This window comes from Equus asinus, chromosome 22, assembly GCF_041296235.1.
Source record: "Equus asinus isolate D_3611 breed Donkey chromosome 22, EquAss-T2T_v2, whole genome shotgun sequence".
Taxonomy (NCBI): Eukaryota; Metazoa; Chordata; class Mammalia; order Perissodactyla; family Equidae; genus Equus; species Equus asinus.
Window position 1 is genome coordinate 20188939 of NC_091811.1, and position 18840 is coordinate 20207778.

General features: G+C 43.4%; 3 protein-coding genes across 9 annotated transcripts in view; 2 read left to right on the forward strand and 1 right to left on the reverse strand.

The window, feature by feature from the left end:
• Window positions 1–8446, forward strand: part of PHC1 (polyhomeotic homolog 1) — a 21848-nt gene extending 13402 nt beyond the window's left edge. For all 3 annotated transcript variants that reach the window (XM_044755638.2, XM_044755639.2, XM_014850959.3), the window contains 8 exons: window positions 1024–1799; window positions 2377–2524; window positions 2777–2988; window positions 3602–3716; window positions 4709–4817; window positions 5032–5182; window positions 5650–5881; window positions 6725–8446. In XM_044755638.2, coding sequence (XP_044611573.2) covers window positions 1024–1799; window positions 2377–2524; window positions 2777–2988; window positions 3602–3716; window positions 4709–4817; window positions 5032–5182; window positions 5650–5881; window positions 6725–6879 — 1898 coding nt within the window. In that variant the 3' untranslated portion in view covers window positions 6880–8446. The remainder of the gene's footprint in view (window positions 1–1023; window positions 1800–2376; window positions 2525–2776; window positions 2989–3601; window positions 3717–4708; window positions 4818–5031; window positions 5183–5649; window positions 5882–6724) is intronic.
• Window positions 7813–18605, reverse strand: M6PR (mannose-6-phosphate receptor, cation dependent). Of its 3 annotated transcripts, XM_014850961.3 has the most exons (7): window positions 18312–18605; window positions 13646–13825; window positions 12719–12885; window positions 11297–11406; window positions 10877–11007; window positions 9915–10041; window positions 7813–9437 (listed from the first exon to the last, which is right to left on the reverse strand). In XM_014850961.3, exons 2-7 carry the CDS (start codon window positions 13822–13824, stop codon window positions 9315–9317), a joined length of 837 nt encoding a protein of 278 aa, XP_014706447.1. In that variant the 5' UTR covers window position 13825; window positions 18312–18605; the 3' UTR covers window positions 7813–9314. The 3 variants fall into 3 exon arrangements, with proteins under 3 accessions (XP_014706447.1, XP_070350444.1, XP_070350445.1); XM_070494343.1 differs by lacking the exon at window positions 11297–11406; XM_070494344.1 differs by lacking the exons at window positions 11297–11406; window positions 12719–12885; window positions 13646–13825 and having other exon boundaries at window positions 18312–18500.
• A 1-nt stretch (window position 18606) lies between these two features.
• The window catches only part of KLRG1 (killer cell lectin like receptor G1), a 42410-nt gene continuing 42176 nt past the window's right edge, over window positions 18607–18840 (forward strand). For all 3 annotated transcript variants that reach the window (XR_011496936.1, XM_070494345.1, XM_070494346.1), the window contains exon 1: window positions 18607–18822. Coding sequence is in view for 2 of the 3 variants with exons in the window: in XM_070494345.1 (XP_070350446.1) it covers window positions 18731–18822 (92 nt within the window). In the remaining variant the exon portion in view is untranslated. The remainder of the gene's footprint in view (window positions 18823–18840) is intronic.

Consider the following 18840-nt stretch of genomic DNA (forward strand, 5'->3'; position numbering starts at 1 on the left):
CAGTCCAGTGTAGAGCAGAGACAGTGTAAGTGCCTTACAGCACTTAGGACTAGCAAGTAGAGACATGGTGTTCAGTATAGTCAACCTGTGATCAACTCTGTCAGTGATCAGGATAAAAAAGAATAAATAATAATAACAATAACCCCAAATAGTTTATACTTGCTTTCAGACTTGGTTAGATATAGTTATATGTGTGTATATTACTTGTATATTTTTGCCTTCTTTGTTTCTAGCAATTTAGTTGTTACTATATTTGGATAATTTACTCACAAAAAGTAACAGTTAATTGTCAGTTGTATTACTAATACCTAGTATTGACATGCTACAGCGCTCTGGTTCCAGAATAATTTCATATCACATACGTTCTCTGGACAGCGTGGTGGAATCTTGAGCGCGGGATGGTCAGCTCTGTTAACGGGAGGGAACGGGGTAAGGCCACAGCCTCCAGCTGCTGCCTCTTATGACTCCTCGTAGGTGGCAACCTAGACTGACGACTTTTAAAACCGAGGTAGTCATGGGAAGATGTTGGTGTCTTTACCTCTGTGGACATTGATTCTTTCCGTGACTATTCAGTGTTTCCCACGTTCCAGGCACCGGGCTGGGTTCTTGGGATGTACAGATGAGTAAAACGGACTCAGCGCTTGAGGAACTCAGAGTCTAAGCATGTAGAGGATGGGCCAGCCATTCTTCTTTGCTCAGTACAAAGTAATAGAATTTAGGTAGAATGATGAAAATAAAAGTTAGATAAATGCAAGAAATTACTGAGGATTGTTAAATGATTGAGCAAAGGACTTCTTTCCTTGAGATCTTTAAGACTGGAGATGGTCAGTATTACTGACCATCTGACTCAGAGGAAAGAGTCAGAATGAGGTGATCTCTCAGGTCCTTCCAGGTTAGAGTTCCATTCACTGTGTGATTCCAAAACTAGGTACACCTTGGAAAGATGACTTTACTTTTAATTTATGAAGGTGATTATTTTCTGCTCTTCTTCCTCTTTGTTCCATCCTGGGCTTGTTCCTGTAGCCACCTACACACAGATCCAGCCCCATTCTCTGATTCAGCAACAGCAACAGATCCACCTCCAGCAGAAACAGGTGGTAATCCAGCAGCAGATTGCCATCCACCACCAGCAACAGTTCCAGCACCGTCAATCCCAGCTACTCCACACAGCCACACACCTCCAGTTGGCGCAGCAGCAGCAGCAGCAGCAGCAGCAGCAGCAGCAGCAAGCCACAACTCTCACTGCCCCTCAAACACCACAGGTCCCACCTACTCAGCAGGTCCCACCTTCCCAGTCCCAGCAGCAAGCCCAAACCCTGGTTGTTCAACCTATGCTTCAGTCTTCACCCATGTCCCTCCCACCTGATCCAACCCCCAAGCCGCCCATCCCCATCCAGTCCAAACCACCTGTAGCACCTATCAAGCCTCCTCAGTTAGGGGCTGCTAAGATGTCAGCTACCCAGCAACCACCACCCCATATTCCTGTGCAAGTTGTGGGCACCCGACAGCCAGGTACAGCCCAGGCACAGGCTTTGGGGTTGGCACAGCTGGCAGCCGCTGTACCTACTTCCCGGGGGATGCCAGGTACAGTGCAGCCTGGTCAGGCCCATTTGGCCTCCTCGCCACCTTCATCCCAGACTCCTGGTGCACTGCAGGAGTGCCCTCCCACATTGGCCTCTGGCATGACCCTTGCTCCTGTGCAGGGGACAGCACATGTGGTAAAGGGTGGGGCTACCACCTCTTCACCTGTTGTAGCCCAGGTCCCTGCTGCCTTCTACATGCAGTCTGTGCACCTGCCGGTGAGTGATGTCTGATGGTTTTGAGGGCACTGTCACCCTTGAGTAGACCTGGGGATCAGTGGAAATAGAAATTAACTTAGGGGAATAAAGAATTGGGAAGGTTAAGATACTAGTATTTATCTGCTTCTGTAAGAGAGAGACATTAGTGAAAGATTAAGATACTGGTATTTATCTGTTCCTTTTGTAGGAGACAGACATTACTGTATATAAGATTTAAACTTCATACTCCTGAATTTGCTCCTGAAATCACTCTGGATTTTTAGATCTGTACTAAGTTAGATCAAGATAGCCTTAAGCACTTAACTCAATCTTTAGAAAAACAACAGTTCTTGGTTGGGCCGTAATGAATCCAGGGTTGTGAAGTCTGGGTAAGGGCTAAATGATGTTGCATTTTCTTTTGTCCTGATATAGAAATTACACTTCTTGGGAAAGACCAGGAATTTTAGTGTACCATGGGAAGTACACAAATTGGGGAATCTGGAACTAAGAAGGTTTTCTCTGACAGTATGGGAGTAATTGTAGTTCCTTAATCCTTCACTCATGAATCTTGGTTTCTTTCCTATTCTTCACTTTATAGGGCAAACCTCAGACACTGGCTGTCAAACGCAAGGCTGAGTCTGAGGAGGAGAGAGATGACGTTTCCACACTGGGTTCAATGCTTCCTGCCAAGGCATCTCCAGTAGCAGAGAGCCCAAAGGTCATGGAGGAGAAGAGTAGTCTTGGAGGTAACTGATTTCCACGGTGCTGTTGGAGTGCACAGAGATTAGAGCAGTGCTCTGAGGGGGATAAAAATACATCTGGCGCAGTAGAATATGGGCCTGAACTGGTGGACAAATGAGGAGATCCAAAAGCAGGGAATCCAGGATGAATGGTCAGAGATGAACATGTATTATTGTGGGAGATCAGGCTGGCTTGGCTAATAGATGGATCAATCATGTCATCCCATATCTATTCCTTAATCTGTGTTTATTTTCCAGAGAAAGCTGAACCAGTGACCAGTGTGAATGCTAATACCCCAAGCAGTGAACTAGTAGCCTTGGCTCCTGCCCCATCAGCGCCACCTCCTACGCTAGCCATGGTGTCCAGACAGATGGGTGACTCAAGACCCCCACAGGCCATTGTGAAGCCTCAGATTCTCACCCACATCATTGAAGGCTTCGTTATCCAGGAAGGAGCAGAACCTTTCCCGGTGAGGGCAGGACTGTAAGGTGGGACTTTGAAGTAGGGGCTTGGGATGATTGTTGTCTTTTCAAACTCCACTACAATCAAAAGGCTCAGAACTATTTAATTAGAGAATGGTTCAGTTCTACTGTTTGTATGGTTAGTTGTAAAGAAGGAAGGGAAAAGAAAAGGAAAGAACATGGAGACCAGAAAATGAAAATGTTAGGAAAAGAAGAAAAGGAAGAAAGTGCCCTTTAAAGCTGTAATGTTTAGTTAGACAAACAAGGTTGTTTTATAATGAAGAAAATTGTGGTAGAGAAGTTAGGCACTTTTCTAGGTATTACGAGTTGCAGAACCAGGCCTAGAACACAGGTATCTTGACTCCTAGTGCGTTCCATTCAACCTAGGAGGGAAAAGGACAAAATAGGGAGCCGGGCTGGGAACCTGTTCTGCAGTGGCTTATCTGAAAAAACCCAGTTAAAGACTCTTGCTTGCCATATTGAAAATGATTCTCTCTGAACCAGACTTGGTCATTAACTCGGAGATCTAGGTAAAGACATGATGGTGAGAAATGCTGGGAAAAGCTATAGAGAAGCAGAAAGGAATTAGGCTAACTTAACTGTCAACTTTTTCTGGGACAGGTGGGTTGTTCTCAGTTACTGAAAGAGTCTGAGAAGCCACTACAGACGGGCCTCTCGACAGGGCTGAATGAGAATCAGTCAGGTGGCCCCTTGGGAGGGGACAGCCCATCTGCTGGTAAGTATTGATGTAGAGACCCATCTGGGGAAGGAGGCTCATGGAGATGTGTTTGAGGACTCTGTCAAATAGTAATTATCTATTTAAAGTGGGAATTATATGAAGTCCATTCACATACAGAAGCATATATATATATATATATATATATATATATTTTTTTTTTTTTTTTTTGATGAGGAAGATTGTCCAAGCTAACCTCTGTTGCCAGTCTTCCTCTTTTTGCTTGAGGAAGATTGTGCCTGAGGTAACATCTGTGCCAATCTTCCTCTATTTTATATGTTGGACGCCACCATGGCATGGTTTGATGAGCAGTGTGTAGGTCCGCACCTGGGAACCGAACCCACGAACCCCAGGCCACTCAAGTGGAGCACATGAACTTACTATGCCACTGGGCAGGCCCCAGAAACCATGTGTGACAGAATATGTAGAATCACACAAAAAGAGTTCCACAGGATTAGGGGAATTTTATCAAGTTAAAGTAACCTGTTGAATTATTTACTATAAGGATATATTTTTCAAAAGATGATCTAAAATAGGATATTTCTTAATTTCCAGTTTTCCTTATTGTAGATTTTATGATCTGTATTAAGGACTCTTGTTGATTTTGTGATCTATATTAAGGATTTTTGTTTACATTTTCCCTCCCGCTTTTGGAAACTTTGTGGGAGAGGAATCATCTTTCTAGGCATTACTAATTAGTTGTTCTCTCCTATTAACAAGTGCAGTTTTGTCTGAAATCTGAGTGTATGAATTAGGATAAAATTAGTCATGTAAAATGGAAATAGTCTGGCTAAGGCTGGGAAGACTGATGTTCTTGAGGGGCATGTCTTTATGGTCTTGGGTTTTTAATTTGTTTTAGGGATTCTCAATTAGGCTGTGTGGGTCTTTGGGGGCAAACTCCAAGAGTAATTAGAGTCCGGCTGTGGGCCCAGTGATGGCCTGTGCAGGAGCAGAAACAGAGGGCAGCTTTCCAGGGATGCCTTGTTTTTCAGAGCTGGATAAGAAGGCGAATCTCCTGAAGTGTGAGTACTGTGGGAAGTATGCCCCTGCAGAGCAGTTTCGCGGCTCCAAGAGATTCTGCTCCATGACTTGCGCTAAGAGGTACGCAGGCACCCTCCTCCTCCCCTTCGGCACTGATTCCTCCTCCTAAAATTACACCCCTTCCCCAGAATCATCTCACAGCTGGTATGTCTCCTTTGCTTTTATTCTCTTCCCCAAATCAGCTCTCAAAGTACCAGTTCACATTTAGTGCAGGGGAGCAGCAAAGTGGTCTTCTACAGCACCTTTGACATGCTGTATATCCTCTGACGTGTAGGTATAATGTGAGCTGTAGCCACCAGTTCCGGCTCAAGAGGAAAAAAATGAAAGAGTTTCAAGAAGCCAACTACGCTCGTGTTCGTCGGCGTGGACCCCGCCGCAGCTCCTCTGACATTGCCCGTGCCAAGATCCAGGGCAAGCGCCACCGGGTGAGCTTCCCTTGCAGAGCCAGCTACCTTTAGAATGGGCCTTTTTCTTCTCCTACAGGACAGTTCCTTTGCCCAGGTAAAAGGGTATGAGACCAGAATTCTGGTTTCACATTATGTTACTCCAAATTCCTAGAGATCCTGATGTCTTTAGTCTCCTCTCACCTGATTGCTACTAGTTCATGTATCCATTAATCCTTATGCTGTATTTGAGTAGAGAATCTAGACCGATAGTTGGTAGAAGGGGAGAATCAGGAAAGTGATATAGTTTATACTTGAAAGGCACTCGAGAGTAGACTGCTGACTTCAGGCATTTGCAAATGAAGTACAAATTCTCTCACTAGTACTAAGATTAGTTTTTCCTCTATGCCCAGTATTAACCCAATATAAACCCAGGGTGGCTGGAGAGGGGAGAGGAGACCTTAGGATGCTATTATTCATGACCTCACTGTTCGCGGTTTTCTGTATAGGGTCAAGAGGACTCTAGCCGGGGTTCAGATAATTCCAGTTACGATGAAGCACTCTCTCCAACATCTCCTGGGCCTTTATCAGTGAGAGCTGGGCATGGAGAACGTGACCTGGGGAACCCCAATACAGCTCCGCCTACACCAGAATTACATGGCATCAACCCTGTGTTCCTGTCCAGTAATCCGAGCCGTTGGAGTGTGGAGGAGGTGTATGAGTTTATCGCTTCTCTACAAGGTACTGAGGGCCTATCCAACAGAACCCAGGTCACCTATATGCTTAGTTTTCCTTAGGCCATCCCACATGGGCCTTTGTAACAGGGAACATAACTGACATTTAAGTGGTAGAGGCTTAAGTATGGTATGACCAAGGCTCTAGTCTTCATATTTATTTAAGTTACTTGCTCACAACCTGGTTTCCTAATTTCCTTCTGGTTGACTGTCCTCTACTCTGTCAGCAATTTTGCAATGTTTGATTTTCATTTTTTATTATGCTTCAGCCATATTTCTTACCAACAATTTTTGGATAAAGTATATTTTTGGGTGTGATTTTGATACCCACCATGGATAAAAGACTTTCTTCAGTGAAGAAGGGATTAGGAAATAAAGGGGCCATTGTTGTCCCACTCTCTTCATGGCAGAATTGTTTATAAACTATTCTTGACAAAGGGATGCTTTTCTTCAGAAAAGAAAATCAATCACCCTATTCTTGCTATTTGTCTGAATTCTGGGCCCTTAAGCAAAAATGTTACAAAGACTCTTGCGTTTTTTGGCCAGTGTACAAGAAAAGGTATATATTTGTTTCCTTTCCCCCCTCCTCAAGCGATTTGAATGAAGTTATTTCTATGGCTGAACAACTTAGTCGTTCTTTATCTTGGCTTTTTTTTTAAATAGCCAGTTGCCCTCTCTGATTTCATTTTGCTTCCAGGGCTTGCTATCTACGACCTTTATATTACTAAATTTACACGTACTTTGGGATTAACCGTGGCTGGGTCTCCGTCTTTTCATCTTTAGTTGCCCCCTCATTTCCTCTGGTCCTACCATGTACTTACTCACACACATTCCAACCATTTCCTTCTAGGCTGCCAAGAGATTGCAGAGGAGTTTCGTTCCCAGGAGATTGATGGACAGGCCCTTTTATTACTTAAAGAGGAACATCTTATGAGTGCCATGAACATCAAGCTGGGCCCTGCCCTCAAGATCTGCGCCAAGATAAATGTCCTCAAGGAGACCTAAGTGGCCCTCTTGCACAAACCAGCCTAAGGCAGACCCTCCCCACCGTCCAGGTTATAACCTGGTACCAGCAGAGACTTTACAGGGAAGAAAAGAGCTGTTCCAATTATGTAAATCTTCTGTAGAGGGGATTACTGAGACAGGGAAGAAAAATGCAAGAATTGGTTGCTGGTGCTACATGGCGGCAGCTTTGACATTTTCTCTGGGTTCTACTTTATTTTTTAAAACCTTTACAATTCTCACCGTTCTCATCTACCCTAATCCAATCTTTATAAAAGAGACAGTCTAGAGAACTAGGACTGCTTGGCCTTATCCTGGAGTGGAGAGTCCAGGCAGGGTCTCAGTTCTCCAGAGGAGGAACAGACAGTCTGGTAAGGCAGACAAATGGGTGGAATGTAGCTGTGCCTCCGCAGTGGGAGAGGTAGGGTTTTCTAGCTTGTGTCACACAAGTAGCAAAATCTGGTACTCCCTCTCTTCCTTCTGGACTGTCAGACCGTAGCTGTGGCCCAGTTTTCTTTGTCGTCACTCACTCCCTTAGTATTGAACATTTTCTCCTGCATCCATGGCAGGGTTACCAGCCAGTGTATAGACTTGGCTGGCATCATTCTGATTTGCTGCAGGGACTAAAAATATTTGGCATACATGTGGCTGTTGTCATTCTTTCTGCATCCCCCTGCTCCCTCCCAATTTATCTGTTTTCTTCTATCCTATCTTTCTTTTCAATTCCAACTCTGCTCTGTCCTATAGCTTTATAAAACAGGAGTATGTGGGGCTGAGGTCAGGAGTGTAAGTCCTTGCCTTAGGCGCTATTCCTTATACAACAAAAATATTAAATATTTTTTTTCTCCTCAGTAAAAGGATGAAAATTAGTCTGTTGTCTCTTACTCCATTCCAGTGTGTCTACCATGTTCTTTCACACAAATGATTAGGCCAACATGTTTTTTTTTTTTTAATCTTTTAAGTGTTTTTGTACAAAAAGTGTATTTCTTTTTTTTGCATTTTTAAAACACCAGTGTGGGGGAGGATGAAAACAAATTAAAAAAAATGCTTTTATAACATTATTTTCCCTGTTTAGGAAGAAAAAAAATCATTCCAATAGTACTTAAAAGTCCAAAGGTGAAATAATTTCATTTTCTTCTCTAAAGGCTATAAAAGGCCCCTGCCTGTTCCATTTGCTGTGTCCAGTGGAGCTATGTTACTCTTCACTGGCCCAGGTTCACTGTTAGAGAAAGATCAGGCCAGGTTTCTGGGCACATGGCCTAAACAGAAAGGTGGAAGCATCAGAGGATTAAAAACCTTTCCCCACAGAAATACTGTGGGCAAGAAGATACTTCCCTGAGCCAGAAGCACGGACAGGTGCAGCAGCATCCCACACCAGAGCAGAGGATGATGGAGCCCTAGATATCCCACTTCTGCTTCCATTCCCTTTCCAGAAGATGGGGGCTGGGGGGGGGGGGGGGGAGGAGGAGGAGGAGTCTAAATGACATGCCTGAGAAGAAAGTGCAACATATGTTTAGAAATACTGGTAAGGGAAACATCCTAGCAGTAAGAAAAGCTCTGCCAGCTTTTAGTATAAGTGGGAGAAGAAAGCCATCAAGGAGGTTCCACTACAAGGTAAACAGATGTCCCTTTTCTGGAACCCCTGTAGCATAGGAGGTCAGTTTCAGTTTCCCTTTCCCAACAGACTGGACTTCTGCATTAGGCTTTTTGGCTACATATGGACTAATAACCACAAGACCACAAAATCGGGGGCCCAGTCCTAGCTATAAAGTCACTCCAGTGCCAACAAATGATGTGGTGGTACCTTATCCTCTAAATGGGAAATTTCACATTTTTCCCATCCTAATACCAGAGGTGGGAGAAGCAAGTCTTCAGCATCTCCAGGCTCAGACCAAGTGGCAGTACTTGGATGGTAACCAAGTAATCACTGCAAAGTAGTTCCAAGCAGCAAGAAACTGCATCCAGATTCTCATGGAGACTACTGTAGGGCACAGAGTAACAGCATGAAAGCAATCAAACCTTGTATAAATAATGTTTCCTTGCTTTTTTTTGTTTTTTTAATTAAATCCAGTGTCTCAAAAACTTGTGGAAAATGTGTTTAAAAAAGAAAGGGTTAAGGAGCCTGCCATACCCTTTTGCCCACTGTAACTTTTACCTGTACCTTCCGATACCAAGAGACAGTGCAATAGCCTCTGTTGTCACAGGCCCTTTTATATTATCTGTGTCCTTACAGTGTACCTCTCTAGAGGAAAAACAGAAAATAGGGAACAAAGGGAAGGCATTTCTACTAGTGAGAAAGGGCTGCAAACCAAAAGCAAACTGGAAAGCAAGAGCAATATTAAGGGTGAGATGAGAGACTGGAGTGGAAACTGCTTAAGAAATCTGGCTGAGTATGCTTTGGTTTGGGGGACTGAAGAAGCTGGTCATTTAAAGTGCAATCACATTGGTAACAAATGATCGTCCCTTTCTTCTGACTCCTCCCCTAGCTGGTCATCCCCCACACCACGATATGCAGCAGGCACATTTCGGGGTTTAGAACGGCACACAAAGTCACAACCATCCTGTAAGAAAAGAAAGGGAGGGAAATGATAATTTGGAATTACTAACTTTAGGGAGGCAAAAAGGCAAAGTGTATTTATGTCTAAGAATGTGGCAAGCACTAGCTTCTCCAGGGATAATGAAGAGAAAACCAAAAAGCTCCAAGGATTAGCCTACACTGAATTTAGGGGAAATAGAAAAATTCTTAGAAGTATGTCTCACTTTCCCCTCATATAGGCCTCTTAATAGCTCTATCAGATTCCTAAATCTAAGGAACAGTGTTGTTCTTCCAGCCAAGTCTTAGCAAGCCGACACTAAGATGCTATGCCACTTACTGCTGTGTGCTAGGGTAACCAACTGTCTTGGTTTGCTAAGACTTGTGGTTTTAGCACCCAACGTCCCGTCTCTCAGGAAACCCCCAGTCTGGGCAAACCAGCATGGTTGGTCACTCAACCTTGTATGCAGGCTACAGACTCAGCCAGCTGCCCTCTGCTACTTACTGCTACCAGGTTGCCAAGATCCTGCCAGAAGGCTAAGTGGGGAAATTGCTCCATTCCCTTGGCTCCCACCACCAGTCGCTGGTATAAGAACCCCCCGATGATATAGACAGCGACCAGTGATGCAAACCTGTTGAGGAAGAAAGACATCTATCCTTAAAAACCGGGAAACAGTAAAACTCACATACCAAAGATAATCTCTATATTCATTGTTAGCTATTTCCTAAGCTGTGTTCTGTAAAAATGGAAAAAGAAAAACAGAGTAGTGATCTTACATGAAAAATGGGGCTGGTAGCTTCCTTGGAAAACCAGTTAGAGAGCTGTCAGTCTGAGAAAAGCAAAAGGCTCAGAAAAAAATAAGACTGTGTGACCGACTTATAGCCAAGAACAGTCACCATTAGATACACGATTCTACTTCTCCAAAAGCTCTAATAATCTAATGGGATAGTTCTAAAAACTGTCCAGTCCTTCAGTAGAGGGGAAAAAAGAACCTGCAAATGCAAATATTTATTGGGGACAAAATACTAAATCTCATTTTTTAAACTTGCAGAGTCAGAGTTTAAAGAGGATTTTCACACAAACTTTTTCCTCCTCCAATTACACACACAATTTGTGTAGTATAACACACACATTTGTGCCCATATACCATCACCAAGTAATTTCTGAGTTTAAAAAAAAAGGTTTGGGGCCGGCCCAGTGCTGCAGCAGCTAAGGGCGCACATTCTGCTTTGGCGGCCCAGGGTTCACTGGTTCGGATCCCGGGTGTGAACATGGCACCGCCTGGCAAGCCATGCTGTGGTAGGCGTCCCACATATAAAGTAGAGGAAGGTGGGCACGGATGTTAGCTGAGGGCCAGTCTTCCTCAGCAGAAAGAGGAGAAATGGCAGCAGAGGTTAGCTCAGGGCTAATCTTCCTGGGGGGGAAAAAAAAAGGAGGTTTGGACTGATAAAGGAAAAAGTACTCACGTGACTAGTAGGATAGAACCCACACTAAGGTGGGAGATCTCTGGGGAACAGGCCAGGCTGCTATCCATCTCAAAGAGGTAGAAACAATCTTGGACTTTGCCTCGCTCCTCAGACACAGGGTTAAAATTGTCCTGATGATGAAAGGACAGAACACAACCTTTATGTGGTAAAGCGTTTTCTTTTGACTCCTATCTAAAAAATGAATAACCCCACAAAATCCAAAAAACATTTGCATTCTGCTGTTCAATAACCTATTTTCCAGGTATGAAGGGAGATGGGTGTCTATGACATAGGGAAAAATTGAACTTCTAGTTTTCTCTTATCCATCCCAACATATCTTGTCCCCTCTGGAAATTCTCTCCCACCTCAGGGCAGTCCTTCCATCTCCTCTCTAGGCTCCTACGCCCCAGGGTGCCTCACCGCTAGGGTGTGTCGATTGCAGGAGATCATCACCACTGCACGACGCTGCTCCTTGCCACAGTGATTGTCATATTCATCACCCCCTTTATAGATCAGCATGATCCAATTACCTGAGGAGGGACAAGGAAAATGGAGCTTTGGGGGAGGCGGAAAGCAGAGGCCGACCTGGGGACTACAGTAGAGTGGAATTGAGGAGTTCAATGAAACTGGTTTTAATTAAAATAATCCTCATTAGTATGAGCTCTGTACACCAGTAATACCAAGCTAAACCCTGCTTCTTTACAACAGCTTTGTTTTCCCTTGTTAAGACAAGTAAGAATCAGATATTCATATACGAAAAATCTTAATTTTTCACATTAAAGGCAGGCAACTGATAGTGCAAAACAATTATGATCCATACCTTAACATGACTCACATTTTCTGAACATCTGCTAACATCAAAAAAAGAAGTTTCATACAATTACTTGGTGGCAGGGGAAGGCCTAAGATTTAAAATTAGCCACAGACGAATTCAAAGTGGATGATTTTTAAGATTTGGAAGCTTCTGTTCTCCTTTGGTATTTACTGTGTTCAAATTTCTTTTGCAAAATATCATTTGATTCAACAATCATGTGAGGTGAATAAGGTAAGGATTCTGCTTCCAATTTTGCATATGAGAAAACAAAGTCAAAAAGGTGAAATGATTTTTCAAAGTCATAGGACAAGTAAACATAAGCTGGGTCAAAAATCCAGTCTTCTGGGGCCAGCCCAATGGCGTAGCGGTTAAGTTTGCACACTCCGCTTTGGCAGCCCAGGGTTTGCGGGTTCAGATCCCAGGCGCAGACCTATACATTGCTCATCAAACCATGCTATGGTGGCATCTCACATACAAAATAGAAGAAGAATAGCACAGATGTTAGCTCAAGGACAACCTTCCTCAAACACAAAAAAGAGGAAGACTGGCAATAGATGGTAGCTCAGGGCCAATGTTCCTCACAAAAAAAAAAAGCACATGCACCAGTCTTCTGACCCCAGCCCCAAACTCTTCACGTTATTTTTTATTACATTATTTATAGCAGCAAATATCTGCATTGGAGAATTTAGTTATTTATCTCCTTAAGGGAAGGAATTAGACCATAGGTGCTCACATAGTCCTTTCCAGCAATATGATTTTATGACTTTTGAGAAATATTATCACCATAACACAAGTTGGTAGGGAAAGTTTTGTGGACTGGTTTGCAAAAAAGCTTGATCTCAATATTTAACTGGTAAAAACAAACACATAAGTGTCGAGCCTTGGCTGCAGAGGGGCTGTGGTTCAGTCTCAGGTGTGCTGAAGCACACATACCCTATGATGTACTGAAGAGACTGGGAAAGGATGAGACATACAGGATTGTCAGAGGGATTGACTTGGGATCAATTAATCAACAGAGAGAGTCTTACTTCCATTGAAGACGTGAGTCTCGTTGAGTCTCCCAACCACTGTCTCCTTCCCATTACTTTTGTTGATCTGCACCAGGCCTGCCCCAGAGGTGTGGTTGCCAGCCTCCCGGCACACCCTGAATATGTAGCTGTATGTCTCTTGACCCTGGCCCACGGTGCTCTCAAAGCTGTGAGGAGAAGTGAGGAGAAAGAAAGGACAGGAGAGTTACGGGCTATCAGCCTTAGGAAGAACAGCCTCTCTTCCTTTAACCAAAAAAAAAGAAAAAAATTATATTTAATTTATCTGATGTCACAGCTAAATATAATAGTAAATAATATTTGTTCAATCATGACATTTCCATGACCCTGATGGACCAGCCTAATTCTTGATCATGACTGATTAAAATACACCACCCAAGACAGCTAGATATCCTAGATATGTCTGGAATACCTGCTCTAGACTACAGTAGAATGTTAGCTCTTATTGCCCCATGACATAAGGGTCTGTTTATGGGATACTCCCTTGTTTCTTAAAAATCATCTTCAGATTTATATACCTGAGATTCCCGACACTTATGGTGACATGTGTGGGCCTAAATATGTTTATCTGATATTTTTTAAGTCCTATTATAGGGAAGCATCAAATAATGCTTTTTAATTCCTACAAGTGGTCTCTTGGGTCCAGTCTTGAAAATAGCTTCTCTTCTGCATAAGAGAACTGCACATTACTACTAAAAACTGGGCTAAGAATTTGTTCTATATCATAAAAGAAAGCAAGATATCATGGCCAAATAAGACCAATATTGCTAAAGTTCAGATGAGAACTATCTCCTAGAGGAGGTTATAAATGTATTCCCTCCATATTCAGGAGTAATACTAAAAATCAATAAGAGAAAGAAGAGATTCTTTAATATTTTCTCAAGCCCTTTTAAGGTTCTTCTCATTTACCTCTTGTTAAACAGTGGTTTCAGCCTCGTCAGTAGGGCCAACTCTTTCTCTGACTCTTTACCCTTTTCTCCTATCAGGTCGCAGGTTTTTTCTTCTGTCTGCCAGGATTCTCTTACTGCCACAGCCAGGAATAGCAGCAGTAGCAGTCCAGTCCTCCACCAGCTTGAGAAAGGGAACATCCTTTTGGGAGAGAGAGTGTGCATGTTGAGGAAGTGGGGGAGGATCAGGAGAGAAGGGAAAGAGATAAAGCATATATGAATGTGTAATAAATAAATGGTATACATATATTTTTTTGCCTTTTCATCTTCCACCCATCACCTATTTTTTTTTTTTTTTGTGAGGAAGATTGTCGCTGAGCTAACATCTGTGCCAATTTTCCTCTTCTTTATGAGGGACGCCGCCACAGCATGGCCTGACGAATGGTGCTAGGTCCACAGCTGGAATCCAAACCTGTGAACCCTGGGCTAACAAAGCAGAGTGCACGAACTTAACCACTTCGCCACCAGGCCAGCCCCCACCTCCTATTTTACACTAGCCAGTTTTCTTCTTTATTATGAAGCTGGGTTTCATTTTCTGGTGTTGATTTCAAGCTTTTAGCTCTCATCCAAGTTATTTTTTCTTGTCCTTTAATATTCAGAATTGGATCCTCAAGTCTCTAGGTTTCTCTTTATCTTTTTAAAACTTATCTTGAAAGCCTCTTCCTAGCTGACTCCCTTGTCTGACACCATCGCCATCGCTCACCTGCTGTCCCTCCTGTGTCTCTTCAGGATAGGGGCACAATGTGCATTTAACAGCAAGGACAGCATCGGCCTTGGTGAGGGGTTAGTGTCTATAGACTGTTGTTGATAATTTCTGCGAGGCGTGTATAAAACAAGAATATCTTCACTTTCAAGGGAGTTTACCAAGTCCTCTGCTCTACTGGGAGAAAGACACATTTTTTTTGTCCTAGAAACTGTCAGAAGGACCAACCAATTGCCTAGGTAATACCTAAGTGCCACCAAGGAAGATTATTTTGATTATGCAGAAAGTGTAAGATTTTTTGGCATATGGAACAAATAGTAAATCTTACTATCTGTGTGCCAAGAGCATCTGTATCAGGAAACTCATATATATATGACTTTCAGTCTAATTCGTAGGTGAGTCCTTCAGAACATACTATAGGGGTGAGAAAAGAGGAACAAAAGAGCAAAAAAGGATTACTTAATTATGACACCCCGGGTGTAGACAGCCTTGCCGCTTTACTGTTTGATGAAAAGTTAGACTGAGATATCTTATTATTTAAATTTTACAACTAGTTCATAAACACGGCTTAAACCAGTGGCTGTCCCTAGAATAACACTCAAGTTACAATTTAATACTTGATGTGGTCTGGTTGAAAGTTATTAAGAAACGTGTAAAATAGAGAAAGAGACTTGAATACTTTGGGCCCTAACTTCTCATGTCAATATTCAGGAGCATCCAACAGTCTTCGTTCATACTGAACATTCTTATGTTCATCATAAGAATGATGAACAGAGGGGCCGGCCCCGTGGCCGAGCGGTTAAGCTCGCACGCTCCACTTCGGCGGCCCAGGGTTTCGCTGGTTTGGATCCTGGGGGCAGACATGGCACCAGTCATTAGGCCAGGCTGAGGTGGCATCCCACATGCCACAGCTAGAAGGACCGGCAACTAAAAAAAATATACAACTATGTACCGGGGGGCTTTGGGGAGAAACAGGAAAAACGAAATCTTTAAAAGAATGAGGAATAGATAAACATAGCCACAGCATCTAAAACTTGACATTTATCTACTTTAATGTCTCATCGCTGAAAAATCATTCAATCATTTAAATTACAGGAAGGAGAAAATTCACTAGGTCAAAATGAGTGGTTTGAAGAAGTTTTCCAAACTCACCTCAGGCTCTACAAGTCACAAATTTCAAGAATTTCTAGATTTCCAGTAAGTACAGCTGTCTTTCTGTACTCCAAATTGCTGACAACCCTTGAGAATCACCAAGTCACTTCACAATTTACTGCTCTAGGAATGAAAGACTTCACTCTGGTATCCATTAATGATCCTTCAGCTCACTGCTACTTGTTAATTTCATAACAGGATCACTAATTTTCCTGATAGAAAGATTTAATTCTTCCAAACCTTTCTCATTTATAATAAAATGCTTCTATACTACAAGTCTGGACTTGGGTTCGAATACTTTTTAAAGCCCTCTAACTCTTTTTCATGCTGGTCCACTGACTCCATTGCATTTTAAGAATACAAAACTTGAAATAGGCGGAATTTAATGGCTACTAATAAGTTTCAAGATAGGAAAATGGAAGTTCTGAGCCCTGAATGAATTTTCTCCACCCCCTCAAACAAATTTACATTTGACCTGTTTCCCACACTCCACCAGGGCAACAAACGCTTGAGAAGTTGTCTCCCTGACTTTGTATACTCCATACATCAGTTCACTATAGTAATATTAATAAGGTGTTTCCACAGAATAATTAGAGCCAGCCATAAAGCCTGAGGCCCCCATAAACACATTTAAAGCACCAATAGGAAACACTTAAAACTGAGTGTCTGCCTTCTGCCAGGCACTGTTCAAAGCACTTAACATACATTAACTAATTAATCCTTACAACAACCCCATGTAGTAAATACAATTATTGTCCTTATTTTACAGATAGAAAACTGAGACACAGCTAGTGGAGTGAACCAGTCTGGCTCCAGAGCTCGTGGTCTACACTGAACCACTGTAGTGGTTATACCTGTAAGTATATCCCCTTTTACATTATTTTTTGGGGGATCAGAGCAGGCAGACAAAGCTTCGCTTTCTTTTTGACAAAGCAAGAAGGGGAAGTGACTCCTCAAACAGTTCACTGAACAGGAGGTGGAATAAAGAACTCAAACTCCTACCTTCCCTAAATTAACTCATTGCTCAATACACAACTTGACCAGTTGAGTTACTAAAAGAAATTAAGAGATCCTTTTATTTGATTACTTTAGCACACCATTTTCCTTATAGCCTCTCAGGACCTAATTTAAAGTTTCAACATTCTTGGCTTTCAAGATTTTTCTTTCCAGGACCAGTTTTCTGGAGGGATGCTCACACAGAAGGCTGTGTTCTCTGGCCTCAAAGGTAGTCCCTTATTTGTTAACAGTTGAAGATTTCTTTTTCCAAATTAGAACAAAGAATCTCACAAAATTGTAAAGGATGACGAGTTAAACACCTGCAGTCAGTATTTGCTTACTGGTTCGACAGTTAGGATGAGAATAAATTTATATTGTTCTCTTTCCTGCTTAAGGTTTGGCTCTATGTTTGCGTTGCTTCTCTTTGATTCAGTGACACATGCTCTAAGTGCTTTATCCAGATTATGTTCATTAATCTTCACAACCCAGAAAACTAGGTACAATTTTTCCCATTTTACAGATGAGGAAACTGATGCTTAGAGGTTACTTGCCTTAGGTTAGACAAGTATTAAACATGTATGAAGTCAGCGGGGGAACTTGGACGATTCATGGCATAAAGATATCTGCCGGAAAACTTTTGATAAATATAGGAGTGCAACAATGTATTAGGAAGAGTATGAAATCCGAGGGCTGGGCTGGGGAGTCCCTTTTAAATGTGCTACAAATAGATTCTCAAGGTGCAGGAGTTTGTTTAGGTACTTTGCAAACAGGGGGCTTTTAAAAAAATTATTTTATTGAGGTCATCTTGGTTTATAAAATTGTGTAATTTCAGGGGTACATTATCATATATCAGTTTCTGTAGAGACTGCATTGTGCTCACCATCAATATAGTCTAGTTTTTACCTGTCACCGTACCTATGTGCCCACAAGGGGTAGGACTTTAAGATTCTGAAAATCCCCCTCAATTTTCTTGTTCTATAATGATAGATCTACTTGGTGATGCTAAGAAACTGTCCTTTAATGGAATGTCCAATGTCTAAGCCAGGAACTAGGAAGCAGTTTACATCATTGGGCCTCTGTACCACTCACTTCCCGAGCCTTCAAGACTAGCCTTGAGCATTTTCCATCTTTCAATGCAATGGCTAATTTCTTCTCTCTAGCTCATTTCTGACGTAGCAGCCCTTATCTCCTGTCTCCAGCAGCCTACACTGTAGAAGAGCAGCTCTAATTAGCTAAAGGCCCACTGTTGAAAAGCCACAGAGAAGTAGCTCTGTGTCCCACGGGTGGAAGCTCCCTACAAAGAGGAACACAAGATAACCCCTGTATCAGCTACTCTTCTCCATACAGTATAGGCAGCCCCCTCAAACTTCTTCCAGGGTTCTAGAAATTCTCATTCCGTCTAATCTCCTGACTTTGCAACTGCACAGGGCCCTACCCTCTCTCCAAATGATGCCACTTTACCTGCCTCCACGATGCTGGCAAAATTCCTTCTACAGGGGTCCAGGAAGACCTCAAACGGACACCATACCCAGGGACCTCCCTCTTGCCTTCCCAACTCACGTAAATGCCCTCTCTGGTCTTGGTAGGTCCTTCCTACTTCACTCCCTTCGGGACTCTTGGACTCCCTGCCCTCACGCCTCCGCCTCCCTTCTGCCCAAGGGCTCCTTAGCCGGATGTCTGGCTAAAACCCTGGCTAAGGGAGACCCCGGGCCGTGTCACAGACGCCGAGGTGTGGGCGTTCTCCAGCCCCCTCCTCGTCCACGCCCCTCATACTCACGTGTCACGGGCAAGGGGAGAAGCCAAAGCTCAGAATGGCCGGGTGAATAACTGTCTGGGGCAAGGGGACAGGGCCGGCAAGGTGACAGAGCCAGCAAGGGGCCAACTGCAGACCCCGGTCCCAGAGCTCGTGTCAAAGGCCAGCGCTCCCCCAGGAACCTCGCGGTGCTCCACTCTGGGAACCGGAAACAGGAAGCGCCAGGCAGCCGCTGGGCAACTGCTCCTCCCACTAGACCCCGCGGCGTGTGACCGCAAAACCATTTCGTCCCTTTCTCCTTCCCGGTCCCCCCGGATAATCCTAGACGCTGATTGGCCAGTATCCTGGGGGTTTTTCTCCTAGCTCCGCCCTTATCTCATGAACTCCAATCACTATCGAGATTTTCAAGTTTAGTCCCACCTCTTCGGGTCGCCTTTTTACCAATGAGGCCCCAGAGTCCCGCCTCCAGGCCTCTCGACTCAGGGGTCCCAGTCACGCGGGGTCACGCGTGGTCACGCGCCAGGCCCGCTCCCTGGTAGGTCCCAATGAAGAG

What these genes read in the sequence shown, in the direction of transcription:
- M6PR (XM_014850961.3), bottom strand. Translation starts at nt 13,824, where the DNA reads ATGTTCCCTTTCTCAAGCTGGTGGAGGACTGGACTGCTACTGCTGCTA. An exon ending in AAACCACTGTTTAACAAGAG is followed by an intron (nt 12,886 to 13,645) that starts GTAAATGAGAAG and finishes TTCTCCTCACAG; the next exon opens with CTTTGAGAGCACCGTGGGCC. An exon ending in GCAATCGACACACCCTAGCG is followed by an intron (nt 11,008 to 11,296) that starts GTGAGGCACCCT and finishes TTTCATCATCAG; the next exon opens with GACAATTTTAACCCTGTGTC.